The sequence below is a fragment of the Haemorhous mexicanus genome, chromosome 6, assembly GCF_027477595.1.
Source record: "Haemorhous mexicanus isolate bHaeMex1 chromosome 6, bHaeMex1.pri, whole genome shotgun sequence".
Taxonomy (NCBI): domain Eukaryota; kingdom Metazoa; phylum Chordata; class Aves; order Passeriformes; family Fringillidae; genus Haemorhous; species Haemorhous mexicanus.
The window spans coordinates 32,598,686-32,619,466 of record NC_082346.1 but is presented as its reverse complement, the minus strand read 5'-3'; the positions used below and the strand labels follow the sequence as shown (position 1 = coordinate 32,619,466).

The following is a 20,781-nucleotide window of genomic DNA, read 5'->3' as shown; positions in this document are numbered from 1 at the left end:
AAAAATTTATGAGAATCTTCAGTATTTAAAGCATTTTAAATTAATGTGAAGAATGTGATACAGACTGCTTGATCTGAAATTACTTAAAAGATGAAATCTACCAGCAGGTGATGGACTTGGAATTCCATACAAGTCAGTTCACACCTTATTGCTACTGCATAAAACATTAAATGAGCCTTTGGTCTCTTCTAAGCAGTGTGAGGGAAAGCACCAACAAAAACCAGCCCCTAGAAGTCTTCCTACCCAAAGCATGAGCAATAAAAAATGCTTCTGCTTCCAGAGCAGGAGAAAAGGCAATGGGCATTTTGTTATGTTAAAAACATCTTTGTATTGAAGGAATATGGTCCAGTATTGTAGGGACAAATGAAATTCTAGTTCCTTCCACTAACTAGCAGCTGTCAAAAAAATTAAGTTGCTGGTCTCAAATAGGATAAGTTTTTCAGTTCCTTCACTTATTTCTAACACTGTAGTTTACTCTTAGTGGGGAATTTTAATTTTTTTAGTAAAAAAAAAAAATCAATGCCATATTTCATGTGGTGTTTTCTAAAAAAAAAAACTATTTGTTTTAGAACACAGCTGATGACGTAGAATTTTTAAAGGTCTTTTTATATTGTCTCTAACCTGCGGCTTTCAAATAATTTTTGTTCTGAAGACAGACAATTTTCCAAGCGATTAAGTTATAATTCTGTAAGGGGTGGAGCTTCCTTGAGAAAGCCTTCATTTTGAGGCATTGCTTTAGGGACTGCCTTTCTACCTGTCCTAGAGACCTTCATACTGTAGATCAATAGCAGTTACACCAGTTTTCAGGGGGAAGGAAATCATTTTAAATTCCTTTTAAATTTATTTAAAATTTGTTCTTACAGTTGAAGCCAAAGTAAAATGAAAAGGTAAGAAATTCAGTGATTACAATGCCATTTGACTGTGTGCCAGATTTGGTGATATTATTTGCTGTATGTAAACAACTGGCACTAATTACATCCATCATATATTTTACTTTCAGTTGTGTCAGTATGAGCCAATTCTCATTTCATGAGTGCTCTTAATGAAATAATTGCAGAACCCTTCAGACTCACCAGTGCACTTAAAAAGTGAAAACTTTTCAGTGAATCCATATTGACTCACTTCCTTTGTAAGGAGGAGGATAAAATAAAAATCTTTACCTGTGTAATCCCGTCCAATTTCTTAGAAAAACTAATGGATTTCTGGTAAGTGTACTGATAAGGTTCATTATCTTCAGCCAGCAAAAATGGCCAGGGATAGTTTTTTAATTAGTGGAAACCAGCAGCTCTCAGGCTGCTTCTTACACTCAAGGACATACACTATACTGGATTTAGAGTGAATTAAGTACTCAAGAGTCAGTACAATGGCACAGCAACTGAAGACAGCTGTTATCAAAGCTTTGGTCCTGTTCTTTTAGCATTTATGGAAAAAATGACAATTCACACTGAAATGCTTGCAGCTGAATGTACACAAGCAGCAGACAAGGATGTGATCGAGGGCCCTTCATGCAGGAGTGTGCCCACAGTGCATAAGCACCTGGCTTCTATGCATGAGACTTGTTCCTGTAGCACTCCCATGGCTATCTGTTTTTCTGACCTCCCTGATATTTTGTCATTCTGGCATATATATAAGTGGGAGTCTTCTGAAGCAGGTCAAGGAAACTGTGGAAGAAAATCTATTATCATCCTGATATAGAAAAAAACACTGAAGGCATTAGACAGCCATCATGGTTACTTCAGCAAAAAGTTGAAGATCTCTAATTGAAGGCCTCTAACCAAAATCCTTAAAAGTTCATAAATGTAACATGAAAAAGAATATTATAAAAAACATTTATATTTTCAGCACCAACTAAAGGAACAGCAAAAAGTACCAAAGACAGATATTTAATATTTCTGTCAAATAGACAAACCTTACAGTTATGTTGAACAAGCCAAAAGCTGCTGTAATTATTCCAGCTTTCCTCACAAGCTGGCCTATTTTCCTAGGGAAAACATACTGCATCTGTTCAGAGTGATCCAGGGAAATACCACAGAAGGTAGAAGAAGATACATTATGAGAGCATGATGAAATACACTTGAGAATTTTGAAACAAATACAGTTTCAGAAGTGTGTCCATATGTTACCACATACACCATCAAAATTGGATTTTCTTCTGCTTTCAAAAACCTTACTAGTCAAAACACAGAATTCCTATTACCATCAAATATCCGTTCATTGAATTGCATTCAGTGAAATGTGTTCATTGATTTATATCTGATATTATATTCTACAGAAGGTGGATTTTAGTTGGCTAAAAATAATGGCATCTATGCACCCTTCTGCATCCTGCAAATCACTGATATGCAAAATACTCCTCTTGGCCATGAGGTGAGAAGTGGGTGACAGACTCTGTCTTTATGCCTCGCTGCATTCATCTATTCATTTTGAAATCTGTCACCTCAGCTGAATGAGCAGTTAAAAAATGAGAGTTAATCTTAAAGGATCAAATCCATACCCCATCTTTCCTCAAGAAGAAATGTCATCGAGCTTGATGAGATCTCTGAATACAACAAGTAGTCCATTGGTTATTTGGTGAAAATTTTAATTTGGCAAATGCTTTGTTATTTTGGAGGTAGAACTAGAAGTTTGGCTGGGGTCTTTGCATGCAAGGGGAATTTCTAGCAGGTCTTTGTACCTCAGTTAAACCTGTTCTTCTGCAACATCTCTTTAACAGGTAAGAGACTTCCTGAGATGCAAAAGTAGTACAAACCACTATTGCCAGTTTGTGGGAACATATCCAGAATGTGCTAAGCTCAGGGCACCTCTAGTTGAAGTTTACAGTCAACTACTGTAGTTTAGAAAGCAGGTGGACTACTTTGGTCTCTGGTGTGATTGTGTAGGATCACTGCTAAGCACCTCCATTTTCACTGTGTGTCCAGGAATCTGTAGCTCCTCAGAATTTGTGAAGAATCATGTCTTCCAGCATATAACTGAAATACTTGAGATACTTTCAAATAAAGTAAAACAGCAGGCAAGAGGTTGGCCAGCTCTGCTTTTAAACTCACAATAGACACTTGTGCATGCATCTGGTGCATTATGGTGCATGAGTATCTTTCTGTATCTGTGTCCAGCATCTCTGTAAAACACACAGGTTGAAGGTGTTGACTGTGATGGTGCATGCACACATTCTGCAAGTACAGGTTACCAGAAGACCTGGGTTCATAAAAGCCCAGACTGCTGCATAGAGAAATGCAACAGCCACGAGTGCTTCTGTTGGTCACCCCACAGTAGCAGCTGTGTGTGGCAGTGGGCAGCGAGGACAGGAAGTGACTGTCAGGTAATGAGGTTACATGGAATGGACGAGACTCCTGTGGTAAAGAACAAAAGAAAGTGGTGGAAATGGTCCTGGAAATTAGTAATGAACTATAGGATTTGTACTGTGACAATGGCTTGATAAGTCAGTCCTAACTAAAGGTTCCAGTCCCATTTTTAACTGGGATCTCTCATTTTATTGTAGAGTGGTAGGTGATTTTTTTAACATTTGCTGTTATTTGTTTTCTATATTAAATTATCAAACTGAGCGGTTTAATTGCATGTATCAAACTGCTGTTGTTAAGGGTTGTATCACAGAAAAAGCTGACAGATTGATAATTAATGACAGTGAAACACAACAATAGGATCAACAAAAGTGAATTAACATGTGTTGATTTCTCTGTGAAAGAGAAAATTACACTGTAATTTAGGGTACTTCAAACTGGCACTTTAAAAACAGAGAATTCTTTGGTCTTAACTATAATGTAGCTATTTCTTTTGAGAGTGGAAAGGAGAAAATTTACATGCCTGATGTCTATTTCAATGAGGCTTGCATCATTTTCTTGTTCAAGCTCTTAAGCTTTCTTGTATATCTTTTCAGTTCAAAGACAGCTTACTTGACAGCTCAAGTGTTGAATAAGTTTTCCACAAACTAACTTTGATAACCAGAAGTTTTCCTGAATCCAGAAGGTGTTCCTGCTGTACTGCCATGCTGCAAGTCCTCTCTTCAAATCAATGAAAGCAAGTGTCACACATCTGCTTACTGGATACTTGCTGCTGCCATTGCACAGTAGTTACCCTCCAACCAATTTCCAGATTGTTCTGCTCATTCTGTTCCACAAAACTGAACAAGAAGGATCAGAAAACTGGGATAGTAGAGTGGAGACTCTGTTTATCACCCTGACAAAATTAGCAGAGAATATAAAGATGTAGTTAAAAATACATGCACTCTTTATGCAAATTACTATGCAGTTTCAAAAATGTGTGTACAATGCACATAATATTTGTGCAGACACAATCTGCTCCAGGTGTTGAAAGTTTGGATTTGTTCCTTATTTATGTATATATATAGTTTCATAAACTGTATGCAGTCCTTAAATAACAAATTTTCTTCAAGGTATTAACAAAAGATGATCAGATGTGGTCTGAAACATATCTGAGTATAACTTTTTTAATAAGTTGCAGCATGTTAGAAAAGCACATTCCCTTTTTGTGCACAATGTCACTCTAACTTTGAAAATCGCCAAATGAAACAGTAATTTTACCATCTGGAAATTAGACTTCCCATCAAAATCTACTTTATGTATTCACCATTATATTCAAACACTTGTTACAGTTCTGTCCATGAAGGAAAAAAATCCAAGAATAGCACTTTGACAAGATATTTTAAAGGATTTATTGTAGTAAATTAGACCATTAATCTAGCTAATCTGGTACCCTGCCCTGCTTCAGAATACAGCTTCTGATTTGTACCTGCTCAGACAGTGAGTGCTATTTCTCAGCTTCATGGTGATTTGTCACCTGCCTTTCAAAACAATCTTGTCATGCTATGCTAAGTTGCCAAAGACGTCTTGTCTATTCTTTCAGAATCTAATAGTTTCCATTATTTATTCCCTTTCCTTTTATTTCCTTTTTCAATCTAAAGGAGCAGCTGCTCACTGTTACACAACAAATGAAACAAGAAGTAGTATCTTGTTATCTGATTATATCAACTCAGTGTTAGTATGCAGTTTGAGTAATAACTCTCTGCATTAAATCCACTAAAGGTGAGAGAAATATTCACAGTGTTGATTGAAGACTGCAACAGGGGACTCCTGTAAGGAGTGTTTGGTGCTAATTGCAGAGTCATGGAATTACTAGCCTTAAGTACAACATAAAGTTAAGCAGACCTGAGTGACAAAAGAAGTCTGCCAAAAATGTCCAAAAAAGAGATATTTTCTGCAATGGCAAGGGAGGGAATTCTGTCTCCTTTTTTCAAAATAAAAACTAAACTAACATAATTATTTCGTTTATTGCAACAAAATTTCTATCACATCTTTCCTTTTGAAATAATTAAATTAATTTTGTAACTATATTAAAGATGATATGCAGTGCTATTTGCTGGATAAGTTTTAACGATACAATTTTTTAATGCCTTGCACTATTCAGGTGATAAAGAAAGGAATTTAAAAATGGTGAAGAAAAGTATATTATACAGATCATTCTACTGGAAATTCTAAAAATGCACCAAGTCCATACAGCTTTTTACATGACAAAATTAAAATACCCGAATGATGAACTATTCCAGTGGTATGCTGTCCTCATAAGGAAAGACATGAATTGAGTCCTCACCTGGTTTGAATTTAAGCTTATTTGGAGGGGGAAGGGGATTTATTGATTTTTTTTTTCCTTTATTGAGTGATTACATATATATACAAATACATATTATATATTCCTTATGTAAGTAGCTGCATTTCCATTCTATTTAACTTTAACAACAGTTAAATATATACTTGTTTGCTTTCTACTGTTCCTTCCATTATTCTCAAACCACAACCGAAAGCAAGCCCACTTCATTATCCAGAATTAGCATGTCCCCAGACAGGTAGACTTGCTACCTATGAATAACTTTTAAATAATTAAACAAGATAAAATGAAACAGCCCGGAGCAAGTTCAAGATAAGGTCCTCAGCTCCATCACAACCTAATGAGAAAAATGTACTGGAAGCAGTGTTAGGCTGGTGATAGTGGCATATGTCTGCCGAGCCTCAGGAATGCCAATATCGACCTAGGTAATGAATATGTATTCCTTGCTGCATTCCAAGCAGCCTTGTTGGCAAGGATTAAGGAATACTTAGATCTTGAGATACTTTTCCTATTACAAACTCTATAATAATCTTAAATAATATCTTGTTACATACAGATGCTACTTAGTGGATCAATACAAGACAATCGGTTTTGAAGAAGTAGCCAACAGCAGACTTGCTTTTTTCTCCTTTCCTTCAATGACTAGTGAGGACTCGTGCTGGGTTTCGGAGAAACTGTTCCCGAGATTTCAGAAGGGGCAGCTGATAAAATGTCTCCATTTCCTAAAGAACAAAGGAGATGGTTTTGCTTAAGCCCAGTTATTTTCTCCCAAAGAAAACAGTTTAGGTGTTCCTTGTAGGCCATTAAGAGTATCCAAGATACCCAGTACCCTAAACAATAGTCATGATGGCATGCCACAATACTGCAGCCACTATTTCCTTTAAAAAAAAGGGTAGTGTGTAATTTTATCCTATTGATTGCAGTCTACAATCTTTCTGCTGTATCTTGTTGCCTACCTCTTACAAAGCAATCTGACCCTAGAGAGGGGTGAAACCCAACATAGATAATAAAGTTGTGCAGGATGACTGCATTGTGATGCCAAAGAACGTGGTGCTTCAGTCACTGGACATTGTGGAGAAAGAGTCTTGAGTCTCTGCCTGTAAGGCATAACCAGGGTAGAGGACACTGGAGGGCTCTCTGGTGAGATGAGCCATGTGCAAGGTTGCATGCACTGAGCTATTTACTCAGTGAGGGAGTGCGCTCATTCTTGCATCACATAAATTGTACTGCGCACAGCAGCACATCATGATAGCTGCTGCTTGTATTTCACTGAACCATGGGCAAAGAAAGGATGCTTAGAGGAAAGGATTTTTCTTTTTGAGACATCTGGAAACACAGAGTTTCTGCTAGTCTCTGAAAGGTCAGCTAGAACTGGCATAATGTTCCTAATTTTTATGCTTTCATCTCAAACTCCAAAATTACTGCTGTAGTTCTACTTTCGGATGAAATACACCCAAGCTCTCAAAGGATAGCCCTCATGCCATTTTCAGCCTTTTTTCATCACCCTCAATGGCGTTTTGTATTGTAGTGTGGTATTTACCTGAGGTGCTGTATTCCAGGTGAAGGCCTTCATACAGTCACTAGTGTAATTGCCCATTCTTTCAATGGCATTCTAAGTAGGAACAGCCTCCCATGAAAGCTTTCAGGATCACTGAACTGAAAACATGCTGTTGAAGGAATGCACACAGTCATAGCAACCGGTCAGCTTCTGGTCAGTTCACAAATGTAAAATGCAAAGTATGAATTTAATATATTGGAAATTGGGTTTGATTCCTTTGGACCTGTGTGAGTTGTATTACTGAGTTTCTCCACTGCGTGCCCTGAAGCTGTGTATTAGTATCAGTACTGCTCTTAAATGTCTAATGCTTGCTTCAAAGTTTCCAGTTTAGATCGAAAATGGAAAGAAAAGCGTTAGGACACTAATTTCCTTCACATTATGCTCTTTGTATGGAAGAATGTCATAGCTCCCATTGCACTGTTTCTCATGAAGGTAAATAGACCTTTTAACAGCATGGATTGTGTTTTTGCAAGCTGAAGTGGATATGTACAGGTGGTTTTGCTGCAGAGCCCCCTAACAGGGAAGAGAAACAAAGGATATACTCCCTCTCTTCACTGATGAAAATTTGAAGTGGAGCCTCATCCCCATTTTTGCACACATCAGATAAGCTAGACAGGTAGTACTGCAGCCTGCTTGGTGGTCAGTAATTTTCATGTGTCAGGTGCCTTTATACATCCCTGTCAGTTCACTGAAGTCACAATTTGTATTATTATCTATTGTGCCAATTGCATACTCTTAGACACTCGTAATAGCATTCTTCAGTCCCAGTCTAAAGTATCCCACTGTTCCTGTTGCAAACTTTAGACAGAAAGGTGCCAAACAATGTGGGGTTCACTTAATGAGATTGCAGTTCTTGACTAGAATTAACAGTGTGGAATCTTGAGAAGCAAAAGTGCTTGTATTATTCTCTTAAAACAAGTGTGCATATGCATCTGTATGTGTGCACACAGACTTATATTACAACTCATAATGATTCCATGCCACTAATCTGCTTGCCTGCTCTTTCCTGTAGCCCAGATGATTTACTGAATGCACTGAATGAGGGTATCAGCCGTGCTGATGTGATCATTACATCAGGAGGTGTATCCATGGGGGAAAAGGTATGCAAAATTTAAGTTTCACTTCCTACAATATATGTAAGAATTTCAAACCAGAGTCTGTCGTCCGAGCTACTACTTTTGTATTAATGTTTATTAAAAATGGACCTTACTTTTATTGGAACACTTACATGTGAATTACTGAAGAAAACATTCTTCAAGGCTCATTCCATTCATTCTTATTTCTGTACTATAGTTGACATAGTACAACAGAAAAGCTTTTAATTCTTGATGTGAGGGATTTACAAGTGTGTTTTTATTTAAGGAATGATTTATGTAGATGAGGAAGGTGCTGGGTTAATAGCACATGAAGACAATAGACTTTATTTTTAGAGCAGGTAAAAGGATCGAATTAATGTACTTTGAAAAGCAACCTGAGTGTATATATATATAGCATATTTTTTACTCAGCACAGCTGTTTCCTGAATGTGCCAAAGCTCTATCTGTTACAAAAATAGTTTTATCACATTTTGCACCTGATAGTCCTACAGAGAGAACATATGAGATCCAGCGAGCTGATATATTTGCCTTTTGAATCATTAACAGAATTGTTGATTAACAGAGTTTCTGTTGATTATCCCTGTGCCAAAACCATCAGAGAAAATAGGGATACACAGATGCTGGTGGGGCATAGATGAACCTGCAGGACATTTATTAATCATGACTTATGCAAAGGAAAACTCAAATTACTTTTTGATCCCAAGCTGAATCTGTGAGTTTGGCAGGTAAAATAAACGTCTTTTATTACTAACAGATACTAAAGGTGGTGATTAGGAGGGGGGAAACATGAGTGCTGGTTTTGTTTACTTTTCTGGATAGAAATCATATCATTGGATACATAATGAAAATGGATAATTAATCAAACCAGTGCAAATAACTTTCAATTACTCCCATTGTCTCCAGTATGCCTAGAAAAATAATCAAGGACAGGTACTGGTCTTTAAATTGGGAATGTGGCACCATAGTGCAGATACAGTAACACTGAGAAGTGGCTGGACTGCTGATTGGTCTTACTTTCAGACTTTCCACTCATTTCTCCCCAGTCTGAATTTGAGGCAAGAGTCTAAGGTCAATAGGCTCTACATTCCACTGATGGTCTGCCCTCTGATACTGAGCTTTCTACAGTTTTCATGAAATAGCTGTGAACATCCAAACAGTAAACAGAAAGTAAAGGAGAGGTTACTAGAAGTAATAATTGAGAGTTAACATCTGGCTGAAATGAGTTGAACACACACATGCACAAAATAAAGGGCTAACTGCCAGGGAGTTTCAGATTTACTGCTTTCAAAGCCTGTCTTCACAGGTGACTGCTATGGCCCACATGTTTAACCTCACTTAACACAACAGATAGGGTACTGCATCTTTAGGCACAGCAATTGTCAATAAAGATTAAACAAGTAATTCCATTTGTTTTAATAACTGGATCAATCTTGAACTCATTCACAAATCACCTACAGTTTTTTCTTTCTAAGGAATGTTAAACCCCACCACTGTGAATTAGCCCATTCGACCCAAGAAATGACAATCCTTACAGTATCCTGGAAAACTATGATTTCTGCAGTACACTATTGATTTCAAAAGTAGTTGGAGATGTCTAAATCAACAACTAGATAGCTTCCATAGCAAAATTTAAATACCTTGATCATTTAAAGTCTTAGCTTTGAATCATAAAGGTTTTTTTCCACCTTTGACATAGAGAATGTTTTAGTAGTAGGTTTTTGTGGGGTGCTCTAAGACTCTAAGATTCTGATGCTGCAGATGAATTTTAAGGAAATATATGTCCTTCTGGAGTCAGGTTTGGCACCTAAATGAATCTGTTCTTTACTTCTTCTTTTCCAAAACACTTTCTTTCAAATGCTGAAAATTCCCCACTGGGCTTGTAGCACTTTCAGGATATGCAAATTTTCATCTTCATTTGATATTAATTAATTGCTTTGAATGCTTAGATGATGTAAAGCCACTTTGATGTTACTTAATTTATTTTTTTTTAATTAAACAGGACTATCTTAAACAGGTGCTGGATATTGATCTTCACGCACAGATTCACTTTGGCAGAGTTTTTATGAAACCTGGGTAAGAAATCGTTCTGCTTAGGCAGCCTAGATGGAGGCTACATTGGGCTAAATATCCTAGTGAAGTGCTTCAGTAGATTTCACTTTTCCAAATGTACTGTTAACTACAGGATAAATACATGTGGGAAAAGCAGCAAAATCAGTGCTCTTCAGATTAGTCATCATCTTTATGGGTGAAATTAACTGGAACAGAGAGATTATTTTTTATCAGTAAGAAATATTTCTCTGATAACTGCTGCAGATCAGGTTTGGGGACTGGTGGGAAAGCAGCATGGTATAAACATTGCCACAGCCTTCAGTGCCATCACAGAGCTCACATTGGCATTACCATGAAATAACCAGGAAATATAAGGACATTAAATGGACAGTTTGCTTAAAGAGTATCTCATTTCACTTCAAAATTTGCATAATTTATATTCCTACAAGCAGTTCCTTGAGAGAGGTGGAATGACAGGTAATTTACAAGGCTTTGTCTAATTGGCATATTGCACATAGTAATTTTAAAGTAAGCAGAGTCCTTTATGTGTTTAGTTTGCCCCAGGAAACTGTTTCAGCTTTTCATAGAAAAGCATTGCTTTCCTATGCGGTGGCACTGTTCATCAGTGAGTCTGAAAGTGTGCTCTGCAAAGAGAATGAAAATCACACATGTTGAAAATAGAGAGTTCCCTTTTCTCCACAGTGCAAGAGCAGAAAGATATCTGCACCTCTGCCTCATTCCCTATGGAGAGCAGTTTGTTTGCAAGCTGGGTCAGAATGGTCCAGCTACACAAGATCAAGCACAGCTTTGCAGAATGATTCCCTCTCGCCAGAACTGTTGTCACGGAGCAGAGCTGCAAGTGGGTGTTTGCTGTGAAAACAGACAAATACTTTCACTGTCTCTGCGTACAGTCTGGTAAAGAACTGCGTGTGGGCTTGGTGCTTGTGCTGCTCCCACCACCACCTCCTTTCCACAAAAGGAATGAGTGAGGCTAAAAGCTTGTTTCTTCCCCTGGTGGATGTAGCCCAGGCATAGAAATTGCTCACTGCTTCTGTTGTACTGCTAAAACCAATGCAGGGAACTCCCAGAAACAGAATCTGCACTCCAATCTCTGCTGCTGACAAAATGGGTAACGCGATTTAGAGAATTCAGAATATTAAATTCTGGTTCTGGCTTACTTGTAAGCAAATGGAATTTTTTCTCCTGGTGACTCCTCTGTAGACCTGCAGCAATAAACTTTTAATAACTAGCTGGAAAAACTTCAAGAAATGGGTTTTTTACCTTAAATGTCCCTTTTCAATTTATGCCACAAGAAAGGCATTTCTTATTGCTACCAAAACATTTGCTCATCATTTCTTACTGAGAATGTAAGCCCTCTCTTTTTCATTAGCTGTAGTGCAATAGAAAATATTGTATCTTGGGTTTCATTAACTTCATGTTAAAAGATTGTAGATTGTGGTTACTATATTGAGAAAAAATCCCTTGAGTAAGTTCCAAGAGTGAAGTCAGAATTCTTAGTATGCCTGTGTTTGATGTGCTTCATGAGTGCAGGGTGGTGCTTGGGATTTACCATCCCTCCACTTGGTCTGAAAGCTGCTGAGCTCCTGTAAGGTTATCTTGTCTAACTGCACTGACAGAAGGAAGTACTGAAACTTTCTACCTCAGTGATAGTGTTGAAGTGTCATACAAGAATTTAGAGTTTCTGTAAATATGAATTAGCAATTCAATTTTTTGTCCATTGGTTTGTGCACTGGTTACAACAGTTGGAGGTCTGGCACAGAGTTCCCATCATGTTAGAGGCATTTTAAAACAGGAACGTCAAACACTAACTTCCCCTGATAAACTAGGATATTGATGAGTCTTAACAGATACAAAACTAGCTGATAATGATCAAAGTGCAGAAAATCTTCAAAGTTGTAAACTGTCATCCGCTGACCAGGTGCAAGTGGTCAGCTCAAGATAAAGCCAAGGAAACCAGCCTTATTATTGCTCCTAGTATAGTTTCTAACGTTTGAAAGGATTATTCTAACATAAATTTCTTTTTTCATGGATGAGTCCCTTCTCTTTGCCAGCCATATTCTTGAGCTGCCACATTGCTGTCCTATTTGTGTAACATAGTCACCAAAGATCACTGAGCAGCTCTGAAAGGCAGAGAGAGCTCCTCATTGATAGACCTGAGTGTCACCTGGCTGCAGCTCTGCCTGTGGTATCTGAATTTGTTCATCTGCAGACCAGCTGCTCAGAAATACTGCTCCCTTGTAGTACTGTTGTAGAGACTGGAGTAAGAGAATTAGAGTCACCAACGTTATAAAAAATTGGGAACCCTTATATGAAAAACAAACACAGCTCTGTAATGGCATAATTCCAGTATTACTTCATTGTTAATTGGCTTCTAGCATGAAGACAAGATTTAGATTTTTGATTTCTAGTTAATTTCCTTTCAGATATTTCCTCTCCAAATTTCTGTACTTAAAATTTAAGAGTTGAATATCAAGAAAAATTATTCTGTCACCATAAAGAGAGGATTCTACCTCTAGTATGGACTAACCAGCAGGTTCTAATGAACTGCTGAGAGAGAGATGTCCTGTTCTGTTTTATTTTCTTTTGCAAATATTTTAAATAATACAATAATGTTCAGTCAAATTCTAATGCAGATATTAAATAACTTCCTTTTTCCATAGCCTGCCAACAACTTTTGCAACTCTGGATATCGACGGCGTAAGAAAAATAATCTTTGCACTTCCAGGTAAGATGTTTTGTGGATTACTTTTGCTGCTGTGCATAGATGTCAGACATGAAACAGAATAGTGACACTTCACAGCACCTGTGCCTGGTGTTGGCCCCTAAGGAAGGTACCTATAAGATTTTCTCGGAAATTTACAGAAGATATGGACTTACAGGGATGTGCTATGGAGTTCTTTTTTGTCCCTGTCCTCAGAGTTTTCTGGTACAGGTCTTAGGATTTCTTCCCTCCAACAATTTCCTTCTATTTTTCACAGGGGTGTTTTTTCCTACAGCTCCCTGCACCTTCACCATAAACATCCTGTGGGTGTAAGTCTGTTCATCCACTCTGACATACTGAAAATGGAGACAAAAATTAGGGAATGCCAAGGAACATGTCATATATGGGATATTTTTGTTTATCATGCTCATGCTGTGGAACCAAAAGAGGGCAGCACAGCTGCGCCGCTGCTGGCTGTGCCCTGGGAAAGCACTTGTTTAGAATAAAGATTTTCTTATGGATTTCTGTCCTTCTAAATGAGGAGGAATTTATTTTATTCTTATTGCTCTGGCTTTCCATGAATTTTGACTACACAAGCAATCCTTGATGGCTTGATAAGCTGGTGGTTTTCAGATTTATCTCCAGTGCTTCTACCCTCTCTTGCTCTAGTTACTGCAGTACATTTCCTTCCAGGGTAGAGATCAGTGGAACATCCATCTGATCATAGTATTTATTTTAAAACTGTTGTCTAGGGAAGCCCACTTATGTAAGATGCTGGTGTTTGACAGGTGCTCAAACACCTCTTTTGTGAGTCAACAGAAAACATATAAATCAGTAGAATTCCCCTCAGAATTTGTCCTAAAGCATTTTTCTACTCTGTCAGGGAATTGAAAGTTATTCTTCCCTTGGTGTCTGGGAACCATTGGTCATGAATAAAGAGCCCTGTGAGGGTAGCGACAATAACTATGCACAATTAATTCTGCTCCAGCCCCAGACAAATTTAGGGATAGGACAAAGGTAGCAGAAGAACAGAGGCAAATGGTGGGGCCTGAGGAACATGGGGCAGTTCTGGTCAGAGCAGGACCTCAGCACACATCATCCAGAGTGTAGCTTTCAAAAGGGGGACTTGCCACATGCCCCTTGCCACACACCTCTGCAGTCTGTACTGTATGCAGTACATTGCATGGAAAGCTCTGTAGAGTCCTTTAAAATGGAATTGCTATAAAACATAAGTTCACTTTCAGCATTTCAGAGTAAACCAAGAGGGCATCACCACCAACTGTTTTTTGTCCTACAGGCAATCCTGTGTCAGCTGTTGTCACCTGCAATCTCTTTGTTGTTCCTGCGCTGAGGAAAATGCAGGGTATCCTGGATCCTCGGCCCACCATCATCAAAGCCAGGGTAAGAAGCTTGTCCTCTGTTTAAAAATTCTCTCAAGATGTTGAAGTACAGCTCTTTGGGCTCTGAAAGACTTGTGTTTGTGGAATCTGAGCCCTAGACTAGTTCTGGCAGCGGAAGGACGTTCACACAAATAGAGGCACATTCTCAGTCTCTCTTAATGGTAATACTCAGTCCCATAATTTTTTAGAGTTAGATTGCCATCTAATGGAGTGAGATATATAGATGCAGAGGCAGCCATTTGCCAATGAGGCAGCAAGGACGATCTCCTGTTTAAAAAAGATATTTGTTTTAGGCTGTGGTAAAAAATGCAGAGTAATCTGCAAATATCTAGAACAGATAGTTCTGTATTAGCAATAGAAAATACAAACTTTAAAGCCTTTTTGTTGAGTTATTTATAGAAGAAACCCACATGACCCCCACCCAAAGCAATATAAATTCCTTAAACTCTTCTAACTTTACTAATAAATCATGGATAGTGTAACTGTATTTAATATAGATTCAAGGCATGTTATTAAAATGTCTTCTTCTTCTGTTTTTGATTCAAATAAAGTACAAGGCATGCATCAACTTTTGTAGTTTTCTTAGTGTTCTTGGCTATGCACTTTTCTCTTACAGCTTATCCCTTGTCTCTCTTTTGCCCTTCCTCAAGCATCCAGATTTTATCTCACAGCTAAAATATTCTAAAAGAGAGAGCAATTTGCAGTGACCTTCACTTTTGCATGTATTTTCTATTATGAGCCATCGCCAGTATGTCTTTTCATTTCAAAGATTGGCCATTTTCCTTTTGTCAGAGCTAGCGGGATTTTGAATGCAAATACCATTTTTATCTTTCTGCAATGTAATCCAAAGAGACCAGGCTTTTTTCCTAGAGAAATACTATCTGTAAACTCTCAGTAAAGGAACAGTTTTGGAATATCCACTTAATGCACGTAGACTCCTCCAGATACTTTGATATTGTAATATCACAGTTGTATTTCCTTAAATACTGCAGTCTCTTAAATACTGCAGTCTCTGCCTTCTACAGCTTTTAATCTTGCACTAGACACCATCTGACCTCGAAATGCAAGTTTTTGAAAAGACTTTTTTTAAGGAAAAACAATTGAGCAGATTATTTCATTATTTTAGACAGTGCAATGTGAATGCATGACATGTTCATCCTTTCTCTTTTAATCCTACAGTTATCATGTGATGTAAAATTGGACCCCCGCCCAGAATATCATCGGTGCATTCTGACTTGGCATCACCAAGAACCACTACCTTGGGCACAGAGTACAGGTCAGTGCCAGTCACACAGACTGACAGACACTCACACACAGCCTTGCCTTCCTGAAGATGTGTCTGGGAACAAGAGTGTGCACATGGTTTTTCATAGAACCTACTTTATGCAGCCCAATTTACTCACACATTTGTGCACATGCATACACATACATTAGTACAAAATTCAGTGCTGATATGGCTTGTCAGTTTAACCATTAAAACATCCTTTATTTGAATAACCTGCCTTATACACATAAACACTACCTGTGTATGCTTGCATATGTGCATACATTCCTTTTTTTAAACATCCACTAAGCTTACTTGCAGCCAGGCACACTTGCTTCCTTTTGCTGTTGTGCATGTACTAAACAAACACAAGTTGGGGCAGAGGTAGGAGCGATACAAATAAAAGAAGTGTGATTTTAGCTGAACTGGAAAAGAAGCAAAGATAGCAGAGGCTCTAGATGTTCTCTTAAAGCCAACTAAGGATTTATTAGTCATGTTTGCCACCTAGGAATACTTCTGAATACTCAGCTGCAGTTAAGGTAAATGCTAGATTTGAATACTGGTTCAGCTATGTACTGCTAGAAAGCTGTCACACTATTGCATGAGATTTAGGTCCTTAAACAACTGTCATTTTGCTACATCCAAATTGTTCAACAAAAAGCGTATATGTGAGGCTCCACAGGGAAAATACTAGTTCAGTTCTTGGCCCTCATTACAAGAAAGTCGTTGAGGTGCTGGAGAATTTCCAGAGACAGGCAGTGAACCCGGGGAAGGGTTTGGAGAACAAGCTCTGTGAGGAGTGGCTGAGGGAGCCGGGGGTGTTTAGCCTGGAGAAAGGAGAATGACAGGAGATCTTATCACTCTCTACAACCACCTGAAAGGAAGTTGTAGCCAAGTGGTGGGGAGCAACAAGTGACAGGAGAAGAGGAAATGGCCTCAAGCTGCACTAGTGGGGGCTCAGGTTGGGCATCTAGAAGAATTTCCTCTTGAAAGGGCTGTTGAACATCGGAACAGGCTGCCGAGGGAAGTGGTGGAGTCATCATCCCTGGAAGAGTTCAAGAAACAACTGGACATGGCACTTAGTGCTATGGTTTAGTTGAAATAGTGCTGTTCTGTCAAAGGTTGGACTTGATGATCTTGGAGGTTTTTTCCAGCCTAAATTATTCTATTCAGAGAGAATAGAGTTAATCAAATTTATTCTAGAACAGGATATTAAAAACATTCTAGACTGTGCTGATTTTAATGTTTGTATAACTGAAATAGGTGTACAAATTGAAAAATAAAGTAATTTTGATAGGATTAGCAATTTACTAAGACAAGATACATGGTACAGATATTGTGGAAGGCTGGAGAGTAAAACAATCAGCAAAGAGAATGATGGTTTTGAGAGCCAATGCGGTGAGAGGCTGACTAAATCTCCACAGAGTTCTCTGTTTCCATCTACCTTGGAACAGCAAAACCCAAGCTCCATGAATAAGTTAGCCACATAAACATTTTCATCATAACAGCTTTTGTTTGTTGTACCATGTTGCAGCATTTGGAACTAACTGAAGACTCCACTGAAATTGTTCTGCCTCTCTCCTGTAGGGAATCAGATGAGCAGTCGTCTGATGAGTATGCGCAGTGCCAATGGACTGTTGATGCTACCTCCAAAGACAGAGCAGTATGTGGAGCTTCACAAGGGGGAGGTGGTGGATGTCATGGTCATTGGGAGGCTATGATGTCACCAGCAAGAGCGAAGCTTTGATGCATGTCCACATATCATTGACTGTATCCTGTAATATGCAACGGCACAGCTAGTTTTTCCGATTTGGATAAAAGTTGATCAGTATAGTCAACATCTTGAAATATATTTCAAATGGAATTTAAATAAATATCTTTTAAAAAAAAACTTTAAAACAAATCTTAACAAAGAAATTTATTCTGATTATATCAAAGCAACTTTTTCCTTTTCTTGCAATTGCTTTGTGTGTTCAATGCTAGTTCTAATAGCGGTAGCTTTTAGTAGACAGCAGTAGGTGCCTGCAGAACTTGTGTTTTTTCTCATCTTTAAGATACAACTACTTACGCTCTTAAAACAAGGCTGTCTGCTTATTTATACTAGCGTAGACAACACTTGGATTTCCCTTATTAGTATGCTTCATAACCGCTTCACAGAGAGCTTCTGCTTGTTCTTTATCTTGTATCTCGTGTTGATGTGCACAGTGCCAAAAGCAGAGTGGCTGCCCTGGGAACCCAATGAAGCCCCGAGGTTTTCCCGCCTCGCCGCGCATTCAGGGATGTCTCTTGTCCCAGCAGCCACCCAGCTCAGTACTCTTGGGCAGTAACTGGATACCTTTTATTTCAACAAACAAAAAAATTGCTTCCTTAAGTGCTGACAGCCTTTTTAACCAATACATTTAAAAATGTACAGAACTAAAAACTAAAAAAATCAAAGACTGATCTTGTACAGATATTAGTGTTACCAGCATTCGTGTGGAAATTAAATGAGCAAAGAAATAAAACTAATGTTAAACAACTCTGTACCATAACATTTTCTGTAATGATATTGAAACTTAAATGAATAAAAAAAATCCTCAATCATTATTTAAAATTTCACTTGTTCAGCCTGGTTGTTTGAAACAAAAAAAGCTGTGATTTAAGAGGGTACTTGGGGTGGGGGAAGAGTGTAGGGAGGAAGAGAAATAGTATGTCCAATCTAGGGCCTTCCCTCATGTACAGCGTCATGAGTGAACTCAAACTACAGAGTGAGCTCTCTCTCACACCTCCCAAAGGACAAAACAGAAGCAGCATTAGCAGGTGGGGTGGGGTTGCAATCAGACTAATGAAAGCTGGAGAATACTTAGTTTCCCCATATAAATTGCGTAGCATTTACAAACAGCTCTTGTGCTGCACTGTCTGGAATTTGACAAAGTGTTCTTTTTCTTTTTTATCCCCATGAGACAAGGACTTTTCAGCTCCCACCAGACTGTGTATTTTGGTAGCTTCACATTTCATCTGGGATTAAGACCATAGCAGTGCCCTACAACACCTTATTTCTTGGACTTCATGAGTAAAATGCTATCCCACCAACTGCATTTGTGAAGCCAGAGCATTTATCTATAATATTTTTTGAAGACTTAGTCAGGGAGAGCACAGAAAATTTAAATCCTGACTGTCATGGTGGACCAGAACTGTAGTTCTATGATAACTGCAGAGAGCATCCCTCTAGGCTGGTTTTAAAACCAAACTCTGTTTGCTGTGAAACTCCCTGTGTGGGCCATTGCAAAGGTTGGAGGCAGGTAGGCATACACTGTGTTTGGAGGCAATCCACGGATTGATTGTTCAGAGAAACAGGAACACAACTTGCTGATCAGAGGTTTTTTGTTCTGGACTACGTGTCCACATTTGTGATCTCTCTGTGTAGCAGCAGGGTAGTACCAAATTAAATTCATGGATGCCTATTTTTACTGTACTAATATTTTAAACCACAGAAGGAAGAGAGAGGTGGGTTAACTCATCTCTGAGAAATAATGCCGAACGTTGCGCATTATAAACCAAAGGATTATTATAATGTAGTTAAGGGTTATTATAGCAGCATGTGTAATGAAAATCAGAAGTTTATAAAGGACACCAATAACATAAAGACTCACTCGCAGTTCAAGTTCAATTGTTGTTTTAAAGGCAAGAGTCTACTCCTTGAGTACATGCATTTGATACATTTAGATATAGAACTTTGACATTTTCACACTCTCCCACCTCTGTTCCCTCAGAGGAGTCAGAGCAAATGAGGAGTCAGAGCCCAAATCAGGCTATGTTATCAAGAAAAAGTTGGGGCTGACAATTAATGATTCTTATACTCTTACCTGACAGGAAACTAAGAATAACAAGAGAGTAGATGTTGAAATGCTCAAGCACAAAATTTGCCAAAACCTTTATTTTGCCTTAGGTGGCAAATTGAAGTCAGTTTTTAGTATCGGGGGGAAAAAAAGCTTGAAAATGATCTGTCATATTTGCTGGCACTTCCCAAATATTTCTGATAGACTTTCATCCCAAATGAATTCAGGAATATATTCCCAGCTTAATATTTCTTTTGTGAGGGTATTTTTTACATTTCCCAAAATTCCAGGTAAAAAATTTTTTGCTTGAATGCTTTATATCTACAGTAGCCTCCTTCTTGATTCTAAAGCCAGCCAATATTCCCATGTAAAAGGTGAAACCTAAGGACTACAGGTTAGACATGGAAGAGCATTTCTGCATGTACTAAAAAAAGCAGAGACTCCTCTAGGAGAGGGCAATCAAAGTCACAACTATTGATGACAAAGGGTTTGCATGGGCAGAACAGCTGTAGCAGCTGGTGGTCATTAAAGCAGCAATCTGTAGAACAAGGTACAGCTTCCCATACCTGTATTTGGTCCGTAAGTTGCAATTAAGTGCCTTATCCTCATGACAAAGAACATGATCTCTAGCAGCTATAACAATTCTCCTTCCTAGTGCCAGCTGGTCTCAAGAGACAAAGCACAGCATTTTCAGCATGATACTATCAGCAGCTGGATTTCCATATTTACTCCAAGTGAAAAAAACCCCACTGATGTTTCTTGTGTGTTTTCTTAAGGGGTTTTTTTGTTTGGTTGTTTTTTTTCTTTCAAACTTGACTGTTGTTTTCTAGTAAATCTATCCTAGCCTCCACTCAGAGAGATGAGTTGTCATGCTGGATTTAAAGTCAGCATTGAAATGCAGGAAAATCTTGGGTAATTTGTGGGGAGGAAAAGCCTGCACATTTTGCAAATGTTACAACCTCATGAGCTGCTGCTAGCTGCATGTTTTCTGGAAGGGCTCAGTGACTCATATTCAGCATTCAATTAAGACTTGCTCTTTGCATTTGTGCAATATCACACACAAGCTGATAAAGTTCTTGGAATAGAAAGCCTTCAAAAGGTGGTGCACAGAGGCTCAGTAGCTCTGGATCCAATTTGTGTTTAAAAATGCAAGCAACCAAGTAATTTTTGCAGAGTTAATTCACAAGCAAAACTGAAACCTTATTGTACTCTACTAACTGTGCAGATTATCTGAGC

The 20,781-nt window shown here is 38.3% G+C and overlaps 1 protein-coding gene across 21 annotated transcripts in view; it reads left to right on the top strand.

Moving 5' to 3' along the window:
• The window catches only part of GPHN (gephyrin), a 271,793-nt gene extending 253,473 nt beyond the window's left edge, over positions 1–18,320 (top strand). For all 21 annotated transcript variants that reach the window (XM_059849766.1, XM_059849764.1, XM_059849761.1 and 18 more), the window contains 6 exons: positions 8,208–8,295; positions 10,292–10,365; positions 13,023–13,087; positions 14,361–14,464; positions 15,643–15,739; positions 17,315–18,320. In XM_059849766.1, the coding sequence (XP_059705749.1) occupies positions 8,208–8,295; positions 10,292–10,365; positions 13,023–13,087; positions 14,361–14,464; positions 15,643–15,739; positions 17,315–17,448 (562 nt within the window). In that variant the 3' untranslated portion in view covers positions 17,449–18,320. The remainder of the gene's footprint in view (positions 1–8,207; positions 8,296–10,291; positions 10,366–13,022; positions 13,088–14,360; positions 14,465–15,642; positions 15,740–17,314) is intronic.
• The last annotated feature ends 2,461 nt before the right edge of the window (positions 18,321–20,781 follow it).